The following is an 18,087-nucleotide window of genomic DNA, read 5'->3' on the forward strand; positions in this document are numbered from 1 at the left end:
CGTTTATTTATTTTTGGGACAGAGAGAGACAGAGCGTGAACGGGGGAGGGGCAGAGAGAGACGGAGACACAGAATCGGAAACAGGCTCCAGGCTCCGAGCCATCAGCCCAGAGCCGGATGCGGGACTCGAACTCACGGACCGCGAGATCGTGACCTGGCTGAAGTCGGACGCTCAACCGACTGCGCCACCCAGGCGCCCCCATTGGTAGGACTTTAAGGATGAATTTTGTCAGTTCAGGTACTGCAGAGAAATAGAGTATGAACATGCGTTTTGGTCAGGAATCAGCGCAGGCAATTGCGCGGGTTGCTAAGTCTACGAGCTGCAAAGCAGGCTGCCAGGGTGAGAACTCACGCAGGATCTCCACGTTACAGTCTTGAGGCAAAACGCCTTCTTGGGGATGTTTTTAACTTTTAGGGCCTTTGGCTGATTAGCCAAGGCCCACCCGGCCGTGCGAGAATGGGAAGGGAGGTCTCTGCTCAAGTCAACCGATCCCAGAAGTGAACCCCAGGTACCAGGTCGCTTCGCGACAGCAGCCGCGCCGTGGGAGCGTGAAGCCACCACAGCAGAGGCGCAGGGCGCGGTCAGCGCCGCCGGCGTCCCACGCGATTCTCCCGAGGGCGCCATGCAGCGCAGTCGGGTTGTGCGCGGTGCTCCCGTCCGCGTAAACGCGTCCCGCGGAGGGGCAGGGCATGGCCGGGCAGCAAGCCGTCTCGGTGCTGGGGCCACGGGAAGGGCACGAGCCTACCCTCCGGCACAGACTGGGTACGTGGGGAGGCAGGTGGCGAGCGGCCAGGCGGCTCCGAGAGCCGGAGGCGGGCGGGGGTGTCGTGACCACACCGGCCCGGGAGCGCAAGCCATAGAGACGCCCGGACCTCCCGGTACCTATGCAAACCCGGAAGTAGCCTCTCGGGAACCAGTTCCGCGGACCACTCGACGGCATCTAGTTGCGCGTCGGCGTGGGCTTGCGGTGCGGCGGGGCGCGGAGAGGGGATCGGACAGAGGGCTGCGGCTGGAGGCGAGGTGAGGGGCGTGGGGCGACCCTCTGCTCGGCCTGCCCAGCCGGCCCCGGGGGCGGGCGCTCACGCCGCTCACGCCCGGGCGAGCGTGGCATTACTTGTAGCCCCGGGGGCTGTGAGCGCCGCAAAGACCTGCCTCCGCAGCCTGGGTGCAATGTGTCCCTAAATTGTTCGGGTCGGCTTATCACCGCTAACGTGTTAACAGGCTTAGCCAAGTTCTCCGCTGCCCGGGTCATTTTGTTGTGTTTACAATACGTTCTGATCCCTGCCCCCACCCCCAGAGTCCAGAAGAGCCTTCATCCTGACTCCGACTCTGCCCCGAGTCCAGTGAGTTTTGTCTGGAGCCTTCACAGCCCTAGTTGTCTAAAATTTGGTGTAACCCTGACTCCTGTCGTCCACACTCCCTGAGAGCAGGAGGGTTTGCACGTAGTGAACCGGGAAGAGAACATTTTGGGGAGCTGTCGACACTGTCTAGGAAGGTGCGTCCTGTCCGCACTCTTGCATTTCCGGCGCTTCTGCGGAGGAGGCCTCTGGGCCCCGCGAAGACCTAACCGGCTCCAGGAACCGCCGTCAGTGTCCGAGGCCAGACGTGCATGCTGCATACCGAAGAGACGAGCGGATCGCGGATCCTGGATCCTGGATCCTGGATCCTGGAGCTGCTGGGGATGGACCGGCTTCCCTGCCCCCCGGAGAGCTGGAGGCATTAAAGGGGAAGCCACGCGGGGTAAGGGAGGGAGCTGCATGCGGGAGGAACAGGTGGCCTGGCAGGTAGTCACAGGTGGACGTGACCCTGAACAGACTCGCGCCGTTTTCCAATCCGGTCTGGTCCTTCACTCCTCAAGGCAAATGGTCCGCAAATCTCAAGGGAAGTTGGTTATTTCCGCTACGGACCAAAGGACTTAGGTCAGCAAGCAAGGAGTGCGTAGGCTTGAAGCAAGGTCACCCTTAGATGGGTTGGAGTGGGTTGGACCGATGTTACCGCCCTCCCAAGGCTGTATCAGCTGATTAGAGCATCTATTCACATACACAGTGAGGTCAAGTTTTTGTTGTTGTCATTTGTTTTTAGTAAATTACCACACAGCAAGGATAACCTGTTTTTACCAGACAAATGGGCCTTAGGCTCAACAAATTATTTTCCCTCGTCTATACAGGATGTTCCTAGAAAGTAAGCATTCTTATCCCAAACACTGGGTTATTTTTATTTTCTAATATTTAAGGCAACTTAAATAGAAGTGTACCTCAACGAAAACGACTTCATTTTGTTGACGGCATGTTGTGCTTTCCTGATCCTGTTGCGTGTTTTCCGGGAGACGCCGGAAGTGGGACGCGGCCGCGCGCGCCAGGGGGCGTGGCCTCCAGGAGCCGCGGGCGGGGCGCTTCCGGGAGCCCGGCGGCCGCTTCCGGGAGCCGGGGTCTGGGCCCCGCCCGCTGCGGCGGAGCTGGTTGAGCGCCCTAGTGTGTCCCTCGCCTTGGGGTCCAGGGTTCGGGCTCGGACCCCGGCGGGAGCGGCCCTGCGGACCCCCGACAAGCTGAGCCGCGAGGGCGACCCGGAGTGGGGGCCCCTCGATGCGAGCAGGGAGTAGGGCTCCGCGCTCGTCGTTGCCAAGCCAGCACGAACGAAGGTCACTGCTGTCGTGACCGCGGTTCCTCAGCGCTTCTCTCCCTCTGGGTGGGCGCATCTGCGCGCGGACGGACGACCCTGTGCCACCTCACGAGGCTTGGAAGTGTTCCCTGAGGCCGGGGCGCCGGATTCGGAGGCTTCCTCGGCCCGCGCGCCCCTCCTCCAGTGACGCGACACCACCCTACGCGCGGGGTTCCGCTGGTAGTTGTGACGCTCCGCGTGGAGTGGACGCTCCAGGATGCCAGGGCTCTGTGCACTGACGCAGTTCGAATGCCTGCAATGCTTTCTGCACAGGCTCGGCCTCTATTAGTGCATTTTTGTGGATTTACCGAATGAATAAAAATAGTTACTGTGGTCACAGGTCTTGCGTGGTTCTTCACGGGATCTGCCGTTTACCCCCTATTTAGTTCTGTGCCCTAGAGCGCCCTCAGCAGCCTCCAGGTGACACGCCAGCAGAAGCCAGGCAGGATGGCTGTGGACCCAAGAAAGTCTGCCGGCCAGTTCCACCCTGAATGGGGTCAGCAGGGGCCTGCGGTGGTGAAGGTGGAGCTGGAGGAGGACAACGCCAGGAGTCAGGTGCCGGACAACCAGCCCCCTGCCTGGGAGATCTTCAGACAGCGCTTCAGACACTTTTGCTACCAGGAGACGCCTGGACCCAGGGAGGCACTGCGCCGACTCCGTGAGCTGTGCCGCCAGTGGCTGCGGCCCGAGACGCACAGCAAGGAACAGATCCTGGAGCTGCTGGTGCTGGAGCAGTTCCTGACCGTCCTGCCCGCGGAGCTCCAGGCCTGGGTGCGGGAGCACCATCCGGAGAGCGGGGACGAGGTGGTGACGGCGCTGGAGGATCTGGACGGAAAAAGAAATGTACAAGTAGGAAGGCACTGGTCTGATATGGTTGTGGGTGACTGGGAACAAAACTTCCTCAGTTGTGGAGCTCTGAGGGAGCAGGGGCAGAGCCAGCATTCAGCAGGGGCCTGAGCGTCTTGCTAAGCCAGCCCTGAGCGGAGGGAGAGGGAGGGAACTGCAGATTCAGAGATGGTGAGTAAAGATAAGGAAGACATTTTATCTTCCAGACACTAGGAGGAGCATCATGTTCCTTACTTTAGAGGTCTCTCAACTCTCAGCCACAAAGAAGGAGGTGAAATCATTCCCAGTTTGCACACATGGAAACTAAGGTCAGAGAGGTTGTGTAACTTGGCCAGGGACACACAGGCAATAGTGAAATGACAGAAACAAGTCTTGATCGGATTTTGCTTTGCTTACTTTTCTAGCTATTTCTCAGTGCCCCAGAAGGTAAATAAGGCCCTGTTTTCAATTTTCTTTTTCCTAGTGTCTCAGGGGATATTTCTTGTGGATTCCTCAAGGAGTCCTTCCAAACCAGTTTAGTCTCTTAAATTTTCAGTGTCCTTAGGGCTTAATCACTACTGCTTGTCTCCAGGTTTCAGCCTGTGTTCTGGAACAGGAAATCCTTTTGCAGAGAGTGACCCTTCAGACGCTGGATGAAGAATCTTCACACACATGGGTTCAGCCCCCAGCAATCCAGTTCAAGGGCAAAGGACCTGAGCCCCAACCATCAGAGGAAGGAGGTGAGGCAATACTTTCCCTAGGGAATTTGGACGGAAATGAACTCTGAGTTGAATTTTTTTGTGTGGAGTATGACATGTTCATTCCTTGTGATGAGGGTTATTAAAGAACATGATGAAGGCAACATTTTAGGTAATAGTGATTAAAAGGCAGTAAGTCATATCAGAACAGCCTCAGTGGTATGGTTGGTTTTAAATATCCGTATTTGCAGGGCACCTGGGTGGCTCACTTGGTTAAGCATCCGACTTCAAGTTAGGTCATGATCTCGTGGTTTGTGAGTTCAAGCCCCACATCAGGCTCTATGCTGATCACTCAGAGCCTGGAGCCTGCCTTGGATTCTGTGTCTCCCTCTCTGCCCCTCCCCTGCTCATGCTCTGTCTCTCTCTTAAATAAACATTAAAAAATATGTATATCTATCTTTGAATTTTCTGCATATGGTCTAGTAGAAATGTTATTTAAAGAATTTTGATGCCTATATTTTTCAGTTGATACTGATAGGATATTAACCCTGTAAAACTATATTAACTGTTTTGAAAGTTACCTTTTATTATTACCAGAGAAGTATATATGCATTGTACAAAGTTAGAAAGTACATAGTAGCAAAATAAGAAAACAAAGCACCATGTTCTATCACCCAGAGATTATTACAACTGATTTTTTATTCTATATCTGTGTAGCTTTTTATGTGCATGTGTATTTATATGCGGGTATGTGTACACACATGTGCGTACACACACATACCTTTTACCAAAGAGAACTCATACTCTGCTATTTTCTCATCTATTTAGTTCAGCTAATGATCTTTCCTTTCCCCCATCAGTACATCTTCATGTTACCTAAATTCAGTTCAAATTCAGATTGGCTCAGTTTTTTTCGAAAATGTATTTAAAGCTGATTTGTCCAACTCTGGGTAGAATCCGGGGTTGTTCCTGCCTCTTAATTCTTTGCCACATTAAAACAATTCCACTCCCATTTTTTCCCCATAACCCAGACTTTTTGATGAGCCCAGGCCAGTTTCCCAGCGTCTGGAGTTTTTTAATTGCTTCCTCATTGTATCCTTTACTTTGCTGCCCGCGTACCTTGTATTTGCTATAAACTGGCAGTTGCATTTAAAGGCTTGAAGGATTTGAGTTAAACATTTTGGGCTAGAATTAATATTAGGTAATAAGAGACATTAATACCTGGGCGATCCGCTATTTAAATCACCGGCTTAGCATGATGACAGGAAATAGCTGGTTTTCGCCCTCATAGCTAACTGTGAGGTGTCGCCTTGCCACTTTGCGAATAGCCAGTTCCCCGTCAACAAATTACAAATGTTTGATAAACCTCGTATGGGTCAACCATTTTATTAAGAGTTACAGAGTTTCATTCCTTCTCTGTTATTAACTGGCATTCTTCATAGTAAAGCTTTCCTTCATCCGATATGTCTGTTTGGTCACTTCCTTCTAGGCAGTCATGATTGATGCTTAGTTTCCCCCTTTTATTGACCAGTTTTCAAATTCAGGAAGTGGTTTATTAGGCACCTTAAATGGTGACATGAGATTTTAGGTTTTTTCCTGTGTGGGTATCATTATGGCCGTAGGCATTTGTATTGAGTCAGCGTGTTTCAACCCACCACATTTCAATCCACCCTTTCTTCCACACATCTTTGGCTTATGTGGATGTCTTCAGTCTTGCTCCCATCTCTGTTAATTTTGGCTCTGTTAATTTTGAATGCTTGCTTTTACTTTTTGAACAAAATAAATTGTTTCAGGCTCACCTTGTATCTTCCCTGTACCCGGATCTGCTGTCAACCATTGCTGAAGGAGCCTTGGTTTTTTAAATGGAGAATAAGATCTGGGTGTGAGGAGTGTTCTTTATCATGTGGGTAACACTGCTTCTAGGACATTTCATGGGCAGAGCTACATAATACATACTTTTTCCTAACACGCATGAATTTATATTGATGTATTCAATTGTTTTACCATTACAATGTTCCATTACTTTTCTCTATTGTATTTGGTGTCTGCATTTATTTTTTTTAATTCATTTCTTATGTTCTCCTTTGGCTGGCTGGCTGGTTGGTTGGTTGGTTTATTCATTCACTCGCTCACTTATTTACTTAAGGTTGTGACAGTATCAGGTGATCCCGAGAAGCACAGGAGTGGGAATGGAGACACTAAAGGGAGAAAAGCCAATAAAGTGCATGAGTGAGCAGGCTGTCTTGGTTTATTTAGTTGTCTTTGTTGTTGTTGTTTTCTAACTTTTGATGTGGGTTGATTTATATATTTTCATTCTCCTATTCACTAATATAAATATTTGGTGGCATGACTATTTCATTGAACACTGCTCTAGATGAATTCCAAATGTTCTGAAATGTAGTGTTCTCATTGTTATTTTCTATAAAATCTGAAATGTTTGTTTATATTTTGCCTTTGAAATAACAGTTGTTTTTTCTTTCAAATGTTTGTTTATTTACTTTTGAGAGAGAGAGTGAGCGAGCAGGGGAAGGGCAGAGAGAGAGGGAGACAGAATCTTTTTTTTTTTTTAATATTTTTTTGGGGGCGCCTGCGTGGCTCAGTCGGTTAAGCGTCCAATTCAGCTCAGGTCACAATCTCGCAGTCCGTGAGTTCGAGCCCCACGTCGGGCTCTGGGCTGATGGCTCAGAGCCTGGAGCCTGTTTCCGATTCTGTGTCTCCCTCTCTCTCTGTCCCTCCCCCATTCATCCTCTTCTCTCTCTGTCTCAAAAATAAATAAACATTAAAAAAAATTTTTTTTTTAATTTTTTTTAAATGTTTATTTTTGACAGAGAGAGAGACAGAGCATGAACAGGGGAGGGGCACAGAGAGAGGGAGACACAGAATCCAAAGCAGGCTCCAGGGTCTGAGCCATCAGCACAGAGTTCAACACAGGGCTCGAACTCATGGACCACAAGATCATGACCTGAGCCAAAGTCAGATGCTTAACTGACTGAACCACCCATGTGCTTCTTTTAAGATTTTATTTTTAAGTAATCTCTACATCCAACATGGGGCTCGAACTCATAACCCTGAGATCAAGTGTTGCATGCTCTACCGGCTAAGCCTGCCAGGTGCCCCTGTCTGTTTTTTTATATCACCTATAGTTTCTGCTTTAGGAAAGTTGCCACTCTGTTATTTTCTGTATAGTTATTCATATGTGTTACATCTGCATTGCAAATTGTATTCTTTATTTTAGCATTTTTAAGTGCTCTTCTTTGTCTCATTTCATGCTTTTGGCCTGCATCTCCCCTTTCAAAATCTTGATTCTTTCTTTCTTTTTATTTGCATTTGCTTAATTTATCCTTATTCACATATTTTGCTGTATATGTGTCTCTTGACTATACACATAGAGTTGAGGGGAGCCTGGGGGGCTCAATCAGTTAAGCGTCTGACTCTTAATTTCGGCTCAGGCCATGATCTGCTGGTTTGTGAGTTTGATCCCCCCATCAGGTTCTGTGCTGACAGTGGGGAGCCTACTTGGGACTCTCTCTCTCTACCTCTCTGTCTTCCCCTCCCTGTGCACGCTCTCTCTCTCAAAACGAATAAAATAGGGGTGCCTGGGTGACTCTGTCCTTTAAGCTTCCAACTCTTGGTTTCGGCTCAGATCATGATACATGATACATGGTTTGTGGGATGGAGCCCCCACATCGGGCTCTGCACTGACAGCACAAAGCCTGCTTGGGATTTTCTCTCTCTCTCTCTCTCTCTCTCTCTCTCTCTCTCTGGGCCCCCCCCCCCCCACACTGTCTCTGTCTCTCTCAAATAAATAAACTTAAAAAGATTAAAATAAATAGGGGCACTTGGGTGGCTCAGTTTGCTAAGTGTCTGACTTTGACTTAGGTCATGATCTCGTGGTTTGTGGGTTTGAGCCCCGTGTTGGGCTCTGTGCTGATAGCTCAGAGCCTGGAGCCTGCTTCAAATTTTGTGTCTCCCTCTCTCTCTGCCTCTCCCCAGCTCTCTCTCTCTCTCTCTCTCTCTCTCAAAAATAAATAAACTTAAAAAAAAAATACACACACACACACACACACACACACACACACACACACACATATATAAAATAGAGTTCAGTTTTGCTCTGTGAGCAAATCTAGTGTTTTTTAATGAGTTAAGCCATTTGCATTTATTGATATGGCTGTTAGGACAATTATGTTTGACTTTAACATAATTTGCTTATGTTTTTTGTTCTGCGTGTCCTCTATACACATATGAATATATGAACATAAGTACAAACATTCATATGTGCATAGATACATATGTGTGTGTGCATGTGCGTGTATATGCTTTTCAACGTGTGGTTTACTTTTTTTTTATTTTTATTTTTTGGACTTTATTTTTAAGTAACCTCTACATCCAACATGGGCCTTGACCTCAACCCTGAGATCAAGGGTCTTGTGCTCTTCCAACTGAGCCAGCCAGGTGCCCCTCCACTCTTTTCTTTTTAGTTGTAGTAGTTCTTACACTGAGGAAGCTTTGTGTTTTTGTGCTAGTTGTACATAGTTATCAACTACTGCTTAACAAGGGTACCACAAAGTTAGTGGCTTAAAACCATACACGTTTTATCTCACAATGCCTGTGGGTCAAGAGTCTGGGTGGGCTCAGCTGGCCCCGTGCTTCTGGGTCTCTTACAAGGTTGTAGTCAAGGTGCTAGGGCTGAGGTCTCATCTGAGTTGTGACTGGGGAAGGATCTATTTCCAGCCTTACATCAATGCCGGCAGGACTCACTTCTCTGTCAGACAGGGACTTCTCTATCTCAGTCCCTTGCTGGCTGCTGGCCAAGGCCACTCTTGCCACATGACTTCTCTGTATGGTGGTGGTGGCTCTCTTCATCGAAGCCAGCAAGCCAGCAAGGAAGGGTGTTAGTGGAGAGTCCATCAGCAAGATGGGACTTACAGTCTTATGTCACTACAGAAGTGACAGCCTGTCACCTTTGCCACACGCTGCTGGTAACTCAGTCATGCTTTGTTCTTTCTCGCTTCCGCACCCGTACCACGACTAACATAAGAGATGATGCGATATCTTCTGTTAACATCAGCCTAAAATCAAGACTAACCTTTCCAGCTGTCTATCTCTTACATTGCTTTTGAGTTATCTTTTCTCCTCAAGTTGTGTGGTCTGTTGTTCCAGATGGTGGAGTGAGGACTGACAACGTGATGTTAGACGTGAAGCAGGAACTCTGTGAAGAAACAGAGCCTTGTGGGAAGGGGCCTGATGGACAGGATGGAACTTCATCTCAGCATGCCAAATACACAGGGGACAGGGAGCCCAGTGGAACTTTGGAAAGGCAGGACGGGGTTGCCCCAGGCAGAAAAGTCTCTCCCTGTGAAGAATGCAGGAAAACCTTCACCTGGACAAGAGGCCTTCACACGCACAGGAGGACCCACAGCGGGGAGACACCATGCTCACACACAGAGCGTGGAGAGGCCTTCATCAGACAGTCAGAGCTAAGCCAGCACCAGGAGCTTCGTGGCAAGGAAAAGCCTTATCACTGTCAAGAGTGTGGCAAAGGTTTCAGTCAGAAAGCAGGCCTCCTCCAACATCTCAAAAGCCACACTGGAGAAAAGCCATATCGATGTAGTAAATGTGGCCGGTGTTTTAGTCGGAGATCAGTTCTTACAAAGCATCAAAGTGTCCACACTGGAGAGAAACCTTTTGAATGTACAGACTGTGGAAAAGCCTTCTGCCATAGTTCAGACCTAACTGAACATCAGCGATTTCACAAGGAGAAGCCTTATGAATGTAACGAGTGTGGGAAAACCTTCCGGCAACGTTCACATCTGATTGAGCATCAGCGAATTCACAGTGAAGAAAAACCCTATGAATGCAAAGTGTGTGGAAAAGCGTTCACTCAGTATGCAGGACTTAACCAACACCAGAGAATCCATACTGGAGAGAAACCTTTTGAATGTCCTGTGTGTGGACGCGCCTTTAGCCGGACCTCAGAACTCATAATACATCACAGAATCCACTCGGGGGAGAAACCCTATGAGTGTGCTGAGTGTGGCAAAACCTTTAGCGTGAGCTCAACCCTGGTCATACATCAAAGAAGCCACACTGGGGAGAAGCCCTATAAATGCGGTGAGTGTGGTGAAGCCTTCAGCCAACGCTCGGGCCTTAATAAGCACAGGTTGGGAGGGAAGCACGGGAACCCCCCTGAGCGAGGAACACACAAGTGTGGTGAGTGTGGGAAGACCTTCACTCGGTCGACCGGCCTGCGGAACCATACAAGAATCCACACTGGGGATAAAACCTACCAGTGCCCTGAGTGTGGGAAGGCCTTCACCAGGGGCGAGCATCTTATCGAACACCAGGCGATTCACAACAAGGTAAAGCCCTATCAGTGTAAAGAGTGTGGCAAAGCCTTCAGTCAGAAGACGGGTCTTAGTCACCATGTCAGAATCCACACGGGAGAGAAGCCTTTTCAGTGCCCGGAATGTGGGCGCGCCTTCGGTTGGAAGTCAGATCTCAAGAAACATAAGAGAGTCCACTCGGAGGAGAAGCCCTATGCGTGTGAGGAGTGTGGGAAGGCCTACAGGCAGAGAGCCACGCTGCTCCAGCACCTGAGGGGCCACAGGGAGCTGAGCCCGGCCGGCCGAGTGAGTGCGGGGAATCCCCCTGGGGGCCCCCACCCAGTACCAGAGAATCCGCTGCACCCCGACACCCCGCCCAGGCGTGAGGTGAAAACTGCGGGGAGAATCCACGACTCCTTTTCTTAACTGAGATAAAATGTTTCTTGAACTTCATTATTTAAAGAAAACCAGAGATGCCACATTGGAAAGTTTTTATAGGAGCGCTGCGGTGGCTCAGTCGGTTAAGCATCCAACTTTGGCTCAGGTGGTGATCTCACCATTCATGAGTTCGAACCCCATGTTGGGCTCTGTGCTGACAGCTCAGAGCCTGGAGCCTGCTACGGATTCTGTGCCTCCTTCTCTCTCTGCCCCTCCCCTCTTACACTCTGTCTCTCTCTCAAAAATAAATAAACTTGGGGCACCTGGGTGGCTCAGTCGGTTAGGTGTCCGACTTCAGCTCAGGTCAGTATCTCACAGTTAGTGGGTTCAAGCCTCGCATCGGTCTCTGTGCTGACAGCTCAGAGCCTGGGGCCTGCTTCAGATTCTGTGTCTCCTTCTCTGTCTACCCCTTGCCTGCTCATGCTCTGTCTCTGTCTCTCTCTCTCTCTCTCTCTCAAAAATAAACATTAAAAAACAAACAAAAAAATTTAAAATAATAATAAATAAATGTACTTAAAAAATAAGTTTTTATAAAGGTCATAAATGCTGGAAAAGTTGAGAAGTTAGAAAAATAAACGTCAATAAGCAATTTACATGTGACTACCTTTATTAAATGCAACTAAGTATCAGTTAATCGGATGAAAAGTCCACAAGGGAAGCTATAAAAAAAATTATATTTTCTACTGAATTCATATGTTTTCATGTAGTGTGTTTTCAACCCATTCTAATTCCTCACTAGCTTTAGCCTAGCCCTGCGTTGAAATTACTACTCTGAGTACCGGCCCCGGGACACTACAATGTCCAAGTTTGGAATGTGTGGAATGTGCGAGGTAAGTTGTCTTGCTTCCTTCCCTCCCTAACCACGCCCTTAGCCACAAGTGGGTGGCCTGCAGACCCTTCCTGATCTCCACCCTTATAATTAGCATTTCCCGATGAAGAAAGGATGTGTTATATAGTTGTTTTTTTTTTTTAATGTTTATTCATTTTTGAGGGAGAGCACGAGCAGGGGAGGGGCAAAGAGAGAAGGGGGCAGAGGATCTGAAGCAGGCTCCAGGCTCCGCAGGTGACAGCACAGAGCCCAATGTGGGACTTGAACTCACAAACCATGAGATCATGACCTGAGCCGAAGTTGGACGCTGCTCAACCCACTGAGCCACCCAGGCACCCCAAGGATGTGCTATAGTCTGAGTGACGTGGAGAGCATAGTGTGTTGGCCTCCAGTAGCTCAAAATCAGGGGTGGGGGCACATTCTGACCAAAGCCAAGGGCATACTCTTCTCATTGTGAGCACGCTCCTTGAGCTTACAACCGAGGACAGAAGGGAAGAGGGAAAATCAAACTTTCCATTCCAGCATTTTCGCCCTCCTACAAGTTATATTTACACAACTGAAAACCTCTTTCGGAACTACCTGTGTCCCTCGGGCAATGACATGAGGGACTTCTGTGCTGAACCTCATAATAGTTTTCAAATACTGGAGAGTATTTTCTCATTTTTTTTTGTGCTGTCCGTAATGGAACAGCTACAGATGTGACACATTTTAAAGTTTAATCTGCATTATTAACGTTGTCTTCAACACTTTCTTAAATCTAGACATGGGGCGCCTGGGTGGCGCAGTCGGTTAAGCGTCCGACTTCAGCCAGGTCACGATCTCGCGGTCCGTGAGTTTGAGCCCCGCGTCAGACTCTGTGCTGACGGCTCAGAGCCTGGAGCCTGTTTCCGGTTCTGTGTCTCCTTCTCTCTCTGCCCCTCCCCCGTTCATGCTCTGTCTCTCTCTGTCCCAAAAATAAATAAACGTTGAACAAAAAAAAAAAAATCTAGACAGCCAGCAAGAGAACAATCCTGCTTCTCCTTTTCTTTGAGGTTTGCATCATGTCTCTTTTCCCAACCTTTTACTTTCCATTTACCTGTATCATTAAATTTGAAGAGCGTTTCTTACAGACGGCACATGTTTGGGTGACGGGTTTTTAATTTATTCCCCCAACTGTTGTCTTAGGGTTGGTGGATTGAACTGAAGCGTTTTCTACTTACTGTCATTATTGGTATTTTAAGGCTTAAGTCTGCTATTTTTTTCTTGTTCCCTGTGTTGCATTTCTGTGGTTTCTCTTCCCTGCCTTCTTGAACATGATTTTGGAAGTCCATCCTGACTGGTTTATAATGGTTTTGAATGTATCTCTGAATAGCATCTTTGTCGTTGATAACAGCTGTTATTGTGAACTGGCTTTCAACCCACATACACTCTACCCCTTTCTCTCCAAGAAATACATCAGGTTTTGTTCATCTTGACTTGAGAACAACCGTAGACAGGAATACAAACATTCTAAACAGACACGGAGGACCAGAGTTGGGTTCTTATCAAAGTCTGTGTTGGTTTTTTCTGTTACTGGTTACTCTTGCATCTCAGGAGAGCCCGCGATGAGGCCCAGCAGAGGGAGCCCGCCAGGACTTCTGGAGCTAAGAAGGGCTGAGAGCAGGACTCTGTTTTATTCTCAGCCTATCTCTGCACTTCAAGCAGTACCTGACATGTATTCGTTGCTCCATAAATATTGAAGGAAGGAAGGAAAGGAGGCTTCTGGGCCTTGGTCAGCTCTGAGTTCGTTACCATTGGCTGAGGCTGGAGACACACGACCAGGCGCTGATCCTGGAGCTCCTGGTATATTAAGTGTTCTTGACCATCCTGCCTGAGGAGCTATAGGCCTAAGTTCAAAAACATAATCCAGGGGAAAGTGATACCTTTGCTGTGGGAGAAATCTGGTAAACAACACCTTAAGTAATCCAACAACAGCTAGTAATGGGAGGAACTGATATATGGCTTCTGATACCATTGCTTCACTGAGGACACATCACTTCTGTGGTATTTTTGGCAAAAAAAAAAAAAAAAAAAAAAATGCATAACCTGAATCTAGTCGTGAGGAGACATTAGGCAAACCCAAGTTTGGGGCAGAGTGTTCAACAGACCAACTGCCCTGTGTTCTTCAAAAATATCTATGTTTGAGAGACAAACATTGGGGAATTGTTTTAGATTAAAGGAGATTAAGAAATGTAATGTGAGCTCAATGTGTGAGCCTAGGTCGGATCCTAGACTGGAATAAAATTTATGTGAAGAACATTATTGGGACAGTTGGCATAATGGAAACATGGACCATTCATTCAATAATAGTATTGTATCAGTGTTCAGTTTGAGTCAGGCATTGTTTTGTGGCCCCAAAGGCAGAATGTCTCTGTTTTTAGGATGTGCATGTTAAAGTGTTCAGGGATGAAGGTTTTTGGTACCACAACACATCTTTAGGAAGTTTAGTGGGTTAGCGAATGACAGCAGTCAGGTACACGTGGAGGAGAAAACCAAGTGTCAAGCATTAATAATAGGCAAATCTCAGTAAAAGGGATATAGCACTCATGTTGTTCCTATAATTTTTTCTAAGTGAAGGTTGAAATAAAAACCATACCCACGCCAGAACAAACCCAAAGAGTGAATATCAAGTATTGGCTTTTATTGGAGAAGTGTACAGAGTATGTGATAAGCCAGGCCAACTTGTGGAAGGAGGGAGGTAAGTGACAGATGTCTCAGTAGAGGAAAGGCTGGAACGCACTTGGTGACAGTACTAGTCTGTATATTCTGGGTTGTTTCGACAACTCTACCAGACACTCGAAACTTCTCATGTAAGGAAGGTTTTCTCATTGGATTTCTTCTTTCCAACAGAGGCCAGTTTGCACTGAAGTGTTTTCTTGTAGCATCTACATTTTCCACTGGATGATTAGCAAGCTTCTTTCAGACTCAGGACTCCTTTAAGATGAACTCACACACCACTTACCTCACAGACACTGAAATTCTTCTAGCGGCCGTTCACCTCACTAGACATAAGCATTAAATAATGCAGGTTTAGAGCTGGAAGAGATCAAAACAAAACGCCCTCACTCCTTTCTCAAGCCTTTGTTAAGTGCCGACCCTGTGCCAACCATATAAAGGAAAACGATGCAAAAAATGTTTAGCAGATGCAAAGTGGGCATTCTTCCAAGATGAAAAGTGCTTTATTGGGAAGAATTATTTTATTTTTATTTTGTTTCATTCAGAAATTTGCGGCATGTCTCAGACCACTGCTCCTGACTTCCTACTGGCTTTACAGTGTTTATAGGCAACATAGTTCCCTTTCAATAATGAAAAACTGGCCCAACTATGGTAAGAATATAAGTCTCCCTTAGGGTGTTTGGTCTTCTAATTTGTCATTATGTCACTTTTCTGCTCTACACCCTTTGATCCTCCAAAACTAAGACTCTTCACACTTCCCTGGTCATTGAGAATGTTTCTCCTGTTTCTCTCTCTCTTTTTAAAGTTTATTACTTAGAGAAAGAGAGAGAGAGAGAGAGAGAGATTGGGTGGGGGAGGGGCAGAGAGAGAGAGAGAATCCCAAGCAGGCCCCATGCTGTCAGCACAGCCTGATGCAGGGCTCCGTCTCACAAACTGTGAGATCGTGACCTGAACCAAAGTCAAGAGTCAGGTGCTCAACCAACTAAACCACCCAGATGCCCCTCCCCTGTCTCTTTTTGTAGTTTTTACATCTCACTTCTGTAGGGAATAGAAATCGCTTCTGTTACAGGCCGATAATATGATCTCCATGTTCCCCTATCCTTGCAAATACAATGTGTTCTTAAAACAATTGACATCTGGGGGCGCCTGGGTGGCTCAGTTGGTTAAGTGTCCGACTTCGGCTCAGGTCATGATCTCACGGGGGGCGCCTGGGTGGCAGTCGGTTAAGCATCCGACTTCGGCTCAGGTCATGATCTCACAGTCCAGTCCATGAGTTCGAGCCCCGCGTCGGGCTCCGTGCTGACAGCTCAGAGCCTGGAGCCCATTTCAGATTCTGTGTCTCCCTCTCTCTCTGCCCCTCCCCTGTTCATGCTCTGTCTCTGTCTGTCTTAAATATAAATAAACGTTAAAAAAAAAGAACATCTGGAGGAGCATCAAATGTTATCAAAGGTGGTGTCAGGCCTTCAGACGCCACTCAAATGTGAATTGCCATAAGCTCAACTTTTAAAAAGTTGAGATATAATTGGCATATATAAGTTTCAGGTCTACAATATAATAATTTGGTATTTGTATACATCCTGAAGCAATCACCACAGTAAGTGTAGTTAACATCCATCACCATGTATAGTTACAATTTTTTTCATTGAATGAAAACATTTAAGATCTCTCAGCAACTCTCAAATGTGCAATACAGTATCATTAGCCATAGTCACCATGGAATACATTACAGCCTCCTCCCTTATTTATTTTATAACTGCAAGTTTGTATCTTCTGACCACCTTCACCCATTTCACCGCCTCTCGCCTCCCGCCTCCGGTGACCACCAGTCTGTTCTCTGTGTCTGAGTTTGGTTCGTTGTTCTTTAGATTCCACATATCAGTGAGATCATACGGTATTTGTCTTTCTATGTCTGACGTATTTCACTTAGCATAATGCCTTCAGTGTCCATCCAGGCAAATGACCAGATGTCATTCTTTTTTATGGCTAAACAGTATTCCGTTGTATTTATATACCAGTTTCCTCATCCAACCATCCCCTGATGGACACTGTGGTTGTGCCCGTGTCTTCGCTACTGTGTGTAATGCAGCCATGAGCATGTGGGTGCAGATCTCTTTCTGAGCTCGTGATTTCTTTGCCTTTGAAAGTGGGATTTCTGGATATGTGGTAGTTCTATTTTTATTTTGTTGAGGAACTTCTATGCTGTTTTCCATAGCAGCCATTCCAATTTACATTCCCACCAACAATGAACAAGGGATCCCTTTCCTCCACGTTCTGCCAGACCCTTGTTATCTCTTGTCTTTTCGATAATAACTATCCTAACAAGGGTGGTTTGCATTTACATTTCCCTGATGGTGAGTGATGTTGAGCACTTTTTTTTTTTAACGTTTATTTATTTTTGAGACAGAGAGAGACAGAGCATGAATGGGGGAGGGTCAGAGAGAGGGCGACACAGAATCCGAAACAGGCTCCAGCCTCCGAGCTGTCAGCACAGAGCCCAACGCCGGGCTTGAACTCAGGAACCTCGAGATCATGACCTGAGCCAAACTCAGCCGCTCAACCGACTGAGCCACCCAGGCGCCCCTGTTGAGCACTTTTTTTATGTACCTGTTTGCCATCTTTACATCTTTGGGGAAATGTCTATTCAGATCCTCTGCCCATTTTTAAATTTTTAAAATCAGTTTGGATGTGTTTTTCTTTTTCTTTTTCAGTCGAGTTGCATGGGTTCTTTATAGCCAGGCACATACCCCAGAGACACTGCAGCTTTAGTTCCGGACCACTGCAGTAAAGTGAGTCAAATGAATGTTTTCGTTTCCCAGTCGTATAAAAGTTGTGTTTACACTATTATTAAGTGTGCAATAGCATTGTGTCTACAAAAACCACATAGATGCCTTAAAGATCCTCTGTTGTTAAAATGTGCTAACCATCATCTGAGCTTTCCACACGCTGTAACCACTGACCACAGATCACCATACCAAATAATACTGAACAGGATGAAATCAAAAGGTTGAAAACGTTGTGAGAATTACCAAAACGAAGTGAGCGAATGTTGAAAACATGGCGCCAATAGCCCGCTGGATGCTCGGTTGTCACCACCTTCACTTTGGGGGGAGAAAGGCAGTGTCTGTGACGTGCGGTAAAATGAAGCCTCCGGGTATTGGGGGTATTGGTCCCCATCAGACATGTGATTTGTAAATCTTTTCTCGCATCCAGCAGGTTGCCGGCCCTGCGCCCCCAGCGCGGAACCGGGCATGCACCCGGTTTTCGTCCCGGCTTCGGGCCGGATGGCCGCCCCCTACCCCCAGGTCGTCAGTACGTGGGGAAGTTTCGGCGGGGGGAGGGGAGGGGGGCAGGGCGACCTCCCCAGGCGGAGCCCCGAGAGCGAGGCGGGCCTCCCCTGTGCGCTAGCGACCCCCATCCGTGGCTTTCCGCTTGGACGAGAGGCGCTTCTGCTCTCGGAGCGATTTTGCGGCCGCGAGCCCCGCCCCCCACCAGCCTCTCAAACTCGCAGGCGGCTGTCAGTCTGGGAAGCGGCGGGGACGGACCCGGGGGAGGGCTCACACCTGGTGGGGGAGGAACCCGGGGGGCGGGGGGAGGAAGCGGGGGGGGCCGCGGGGCGCG

General features: G+C 47.9%; 1 protein-coding gene across 1 annotated transcript; it reads left to right on the forward strand.

Moving 5' to 3' along the window:
* The first annotated feature begins 2,803 nt into the window (after positions 1-2,803).
* LOC121018320 (zinc finger protein 883-like) lies at positions 2,804-11,115 on the forward strand. The gene is made up of 3 exons (XM_040457025.1): positions 2,804-3,508; positions 4,077-4,224; positions 9,346-11,115. The coding sequence occupies exons 1-3, from the start codon at positions 3,107-3,109 to the stop codon at positions 10,932-10,934; spliced, it is 2,139 nt and encodes a 712-aa protein (XP_040312959.1). The 5' UTR covers positions 2,804-3,106; the 3' UTR covers positions 10,935-11,115.
* Positions 11,116-18,087: the final 6,972 nt, after the last annotated feature.

The sequence above is a fragment of the Herpailurus yagouaroundi genome, unplaced genomic scaffold (genome assembly GCF_014898765.1).
Source record: "Herpailurus yagouaroundi ecotype Mexico unplaced genomic scaffold, PumYag 219, whole genome shotgun sequence".
Taxonomy (NCBI): domain Eukaryota; kingdom Metazoa; phylum Chordata; class Mammalia; order Carnivora; family Felidae; genus Herpailurus; species Herpailurus yagouaroundi.

What these genes read in the sequence shown, in the direction of transcription:
- LOC121018320 (XM_040457025.1), top strand. Translation starts at nt 3,107, where the DNA reads ATGGCTGTGGACCCAAGAAAGTCTGCCGGCCAGTTCCACCCTGAATGG. An exon ending in ACGGAAAAAGAAATGTACAA is followed by an intron (nt 3,509 to 4,076) that starts GTAGGAAGGCAC and finishes GCTTGTCTCCAG; the next exon opens with GTTTCAGCCTGTGTTCTGGA. An exon ending in CCAACCATCAGAGGAAGGAG is followed by an intron (nt 4,225 to 9,345) that starts GTGAGGCAATAC and finishes CTGTTGTTCCAG; the next exon opens with ATGGTGGAGTGAGGACTGAC.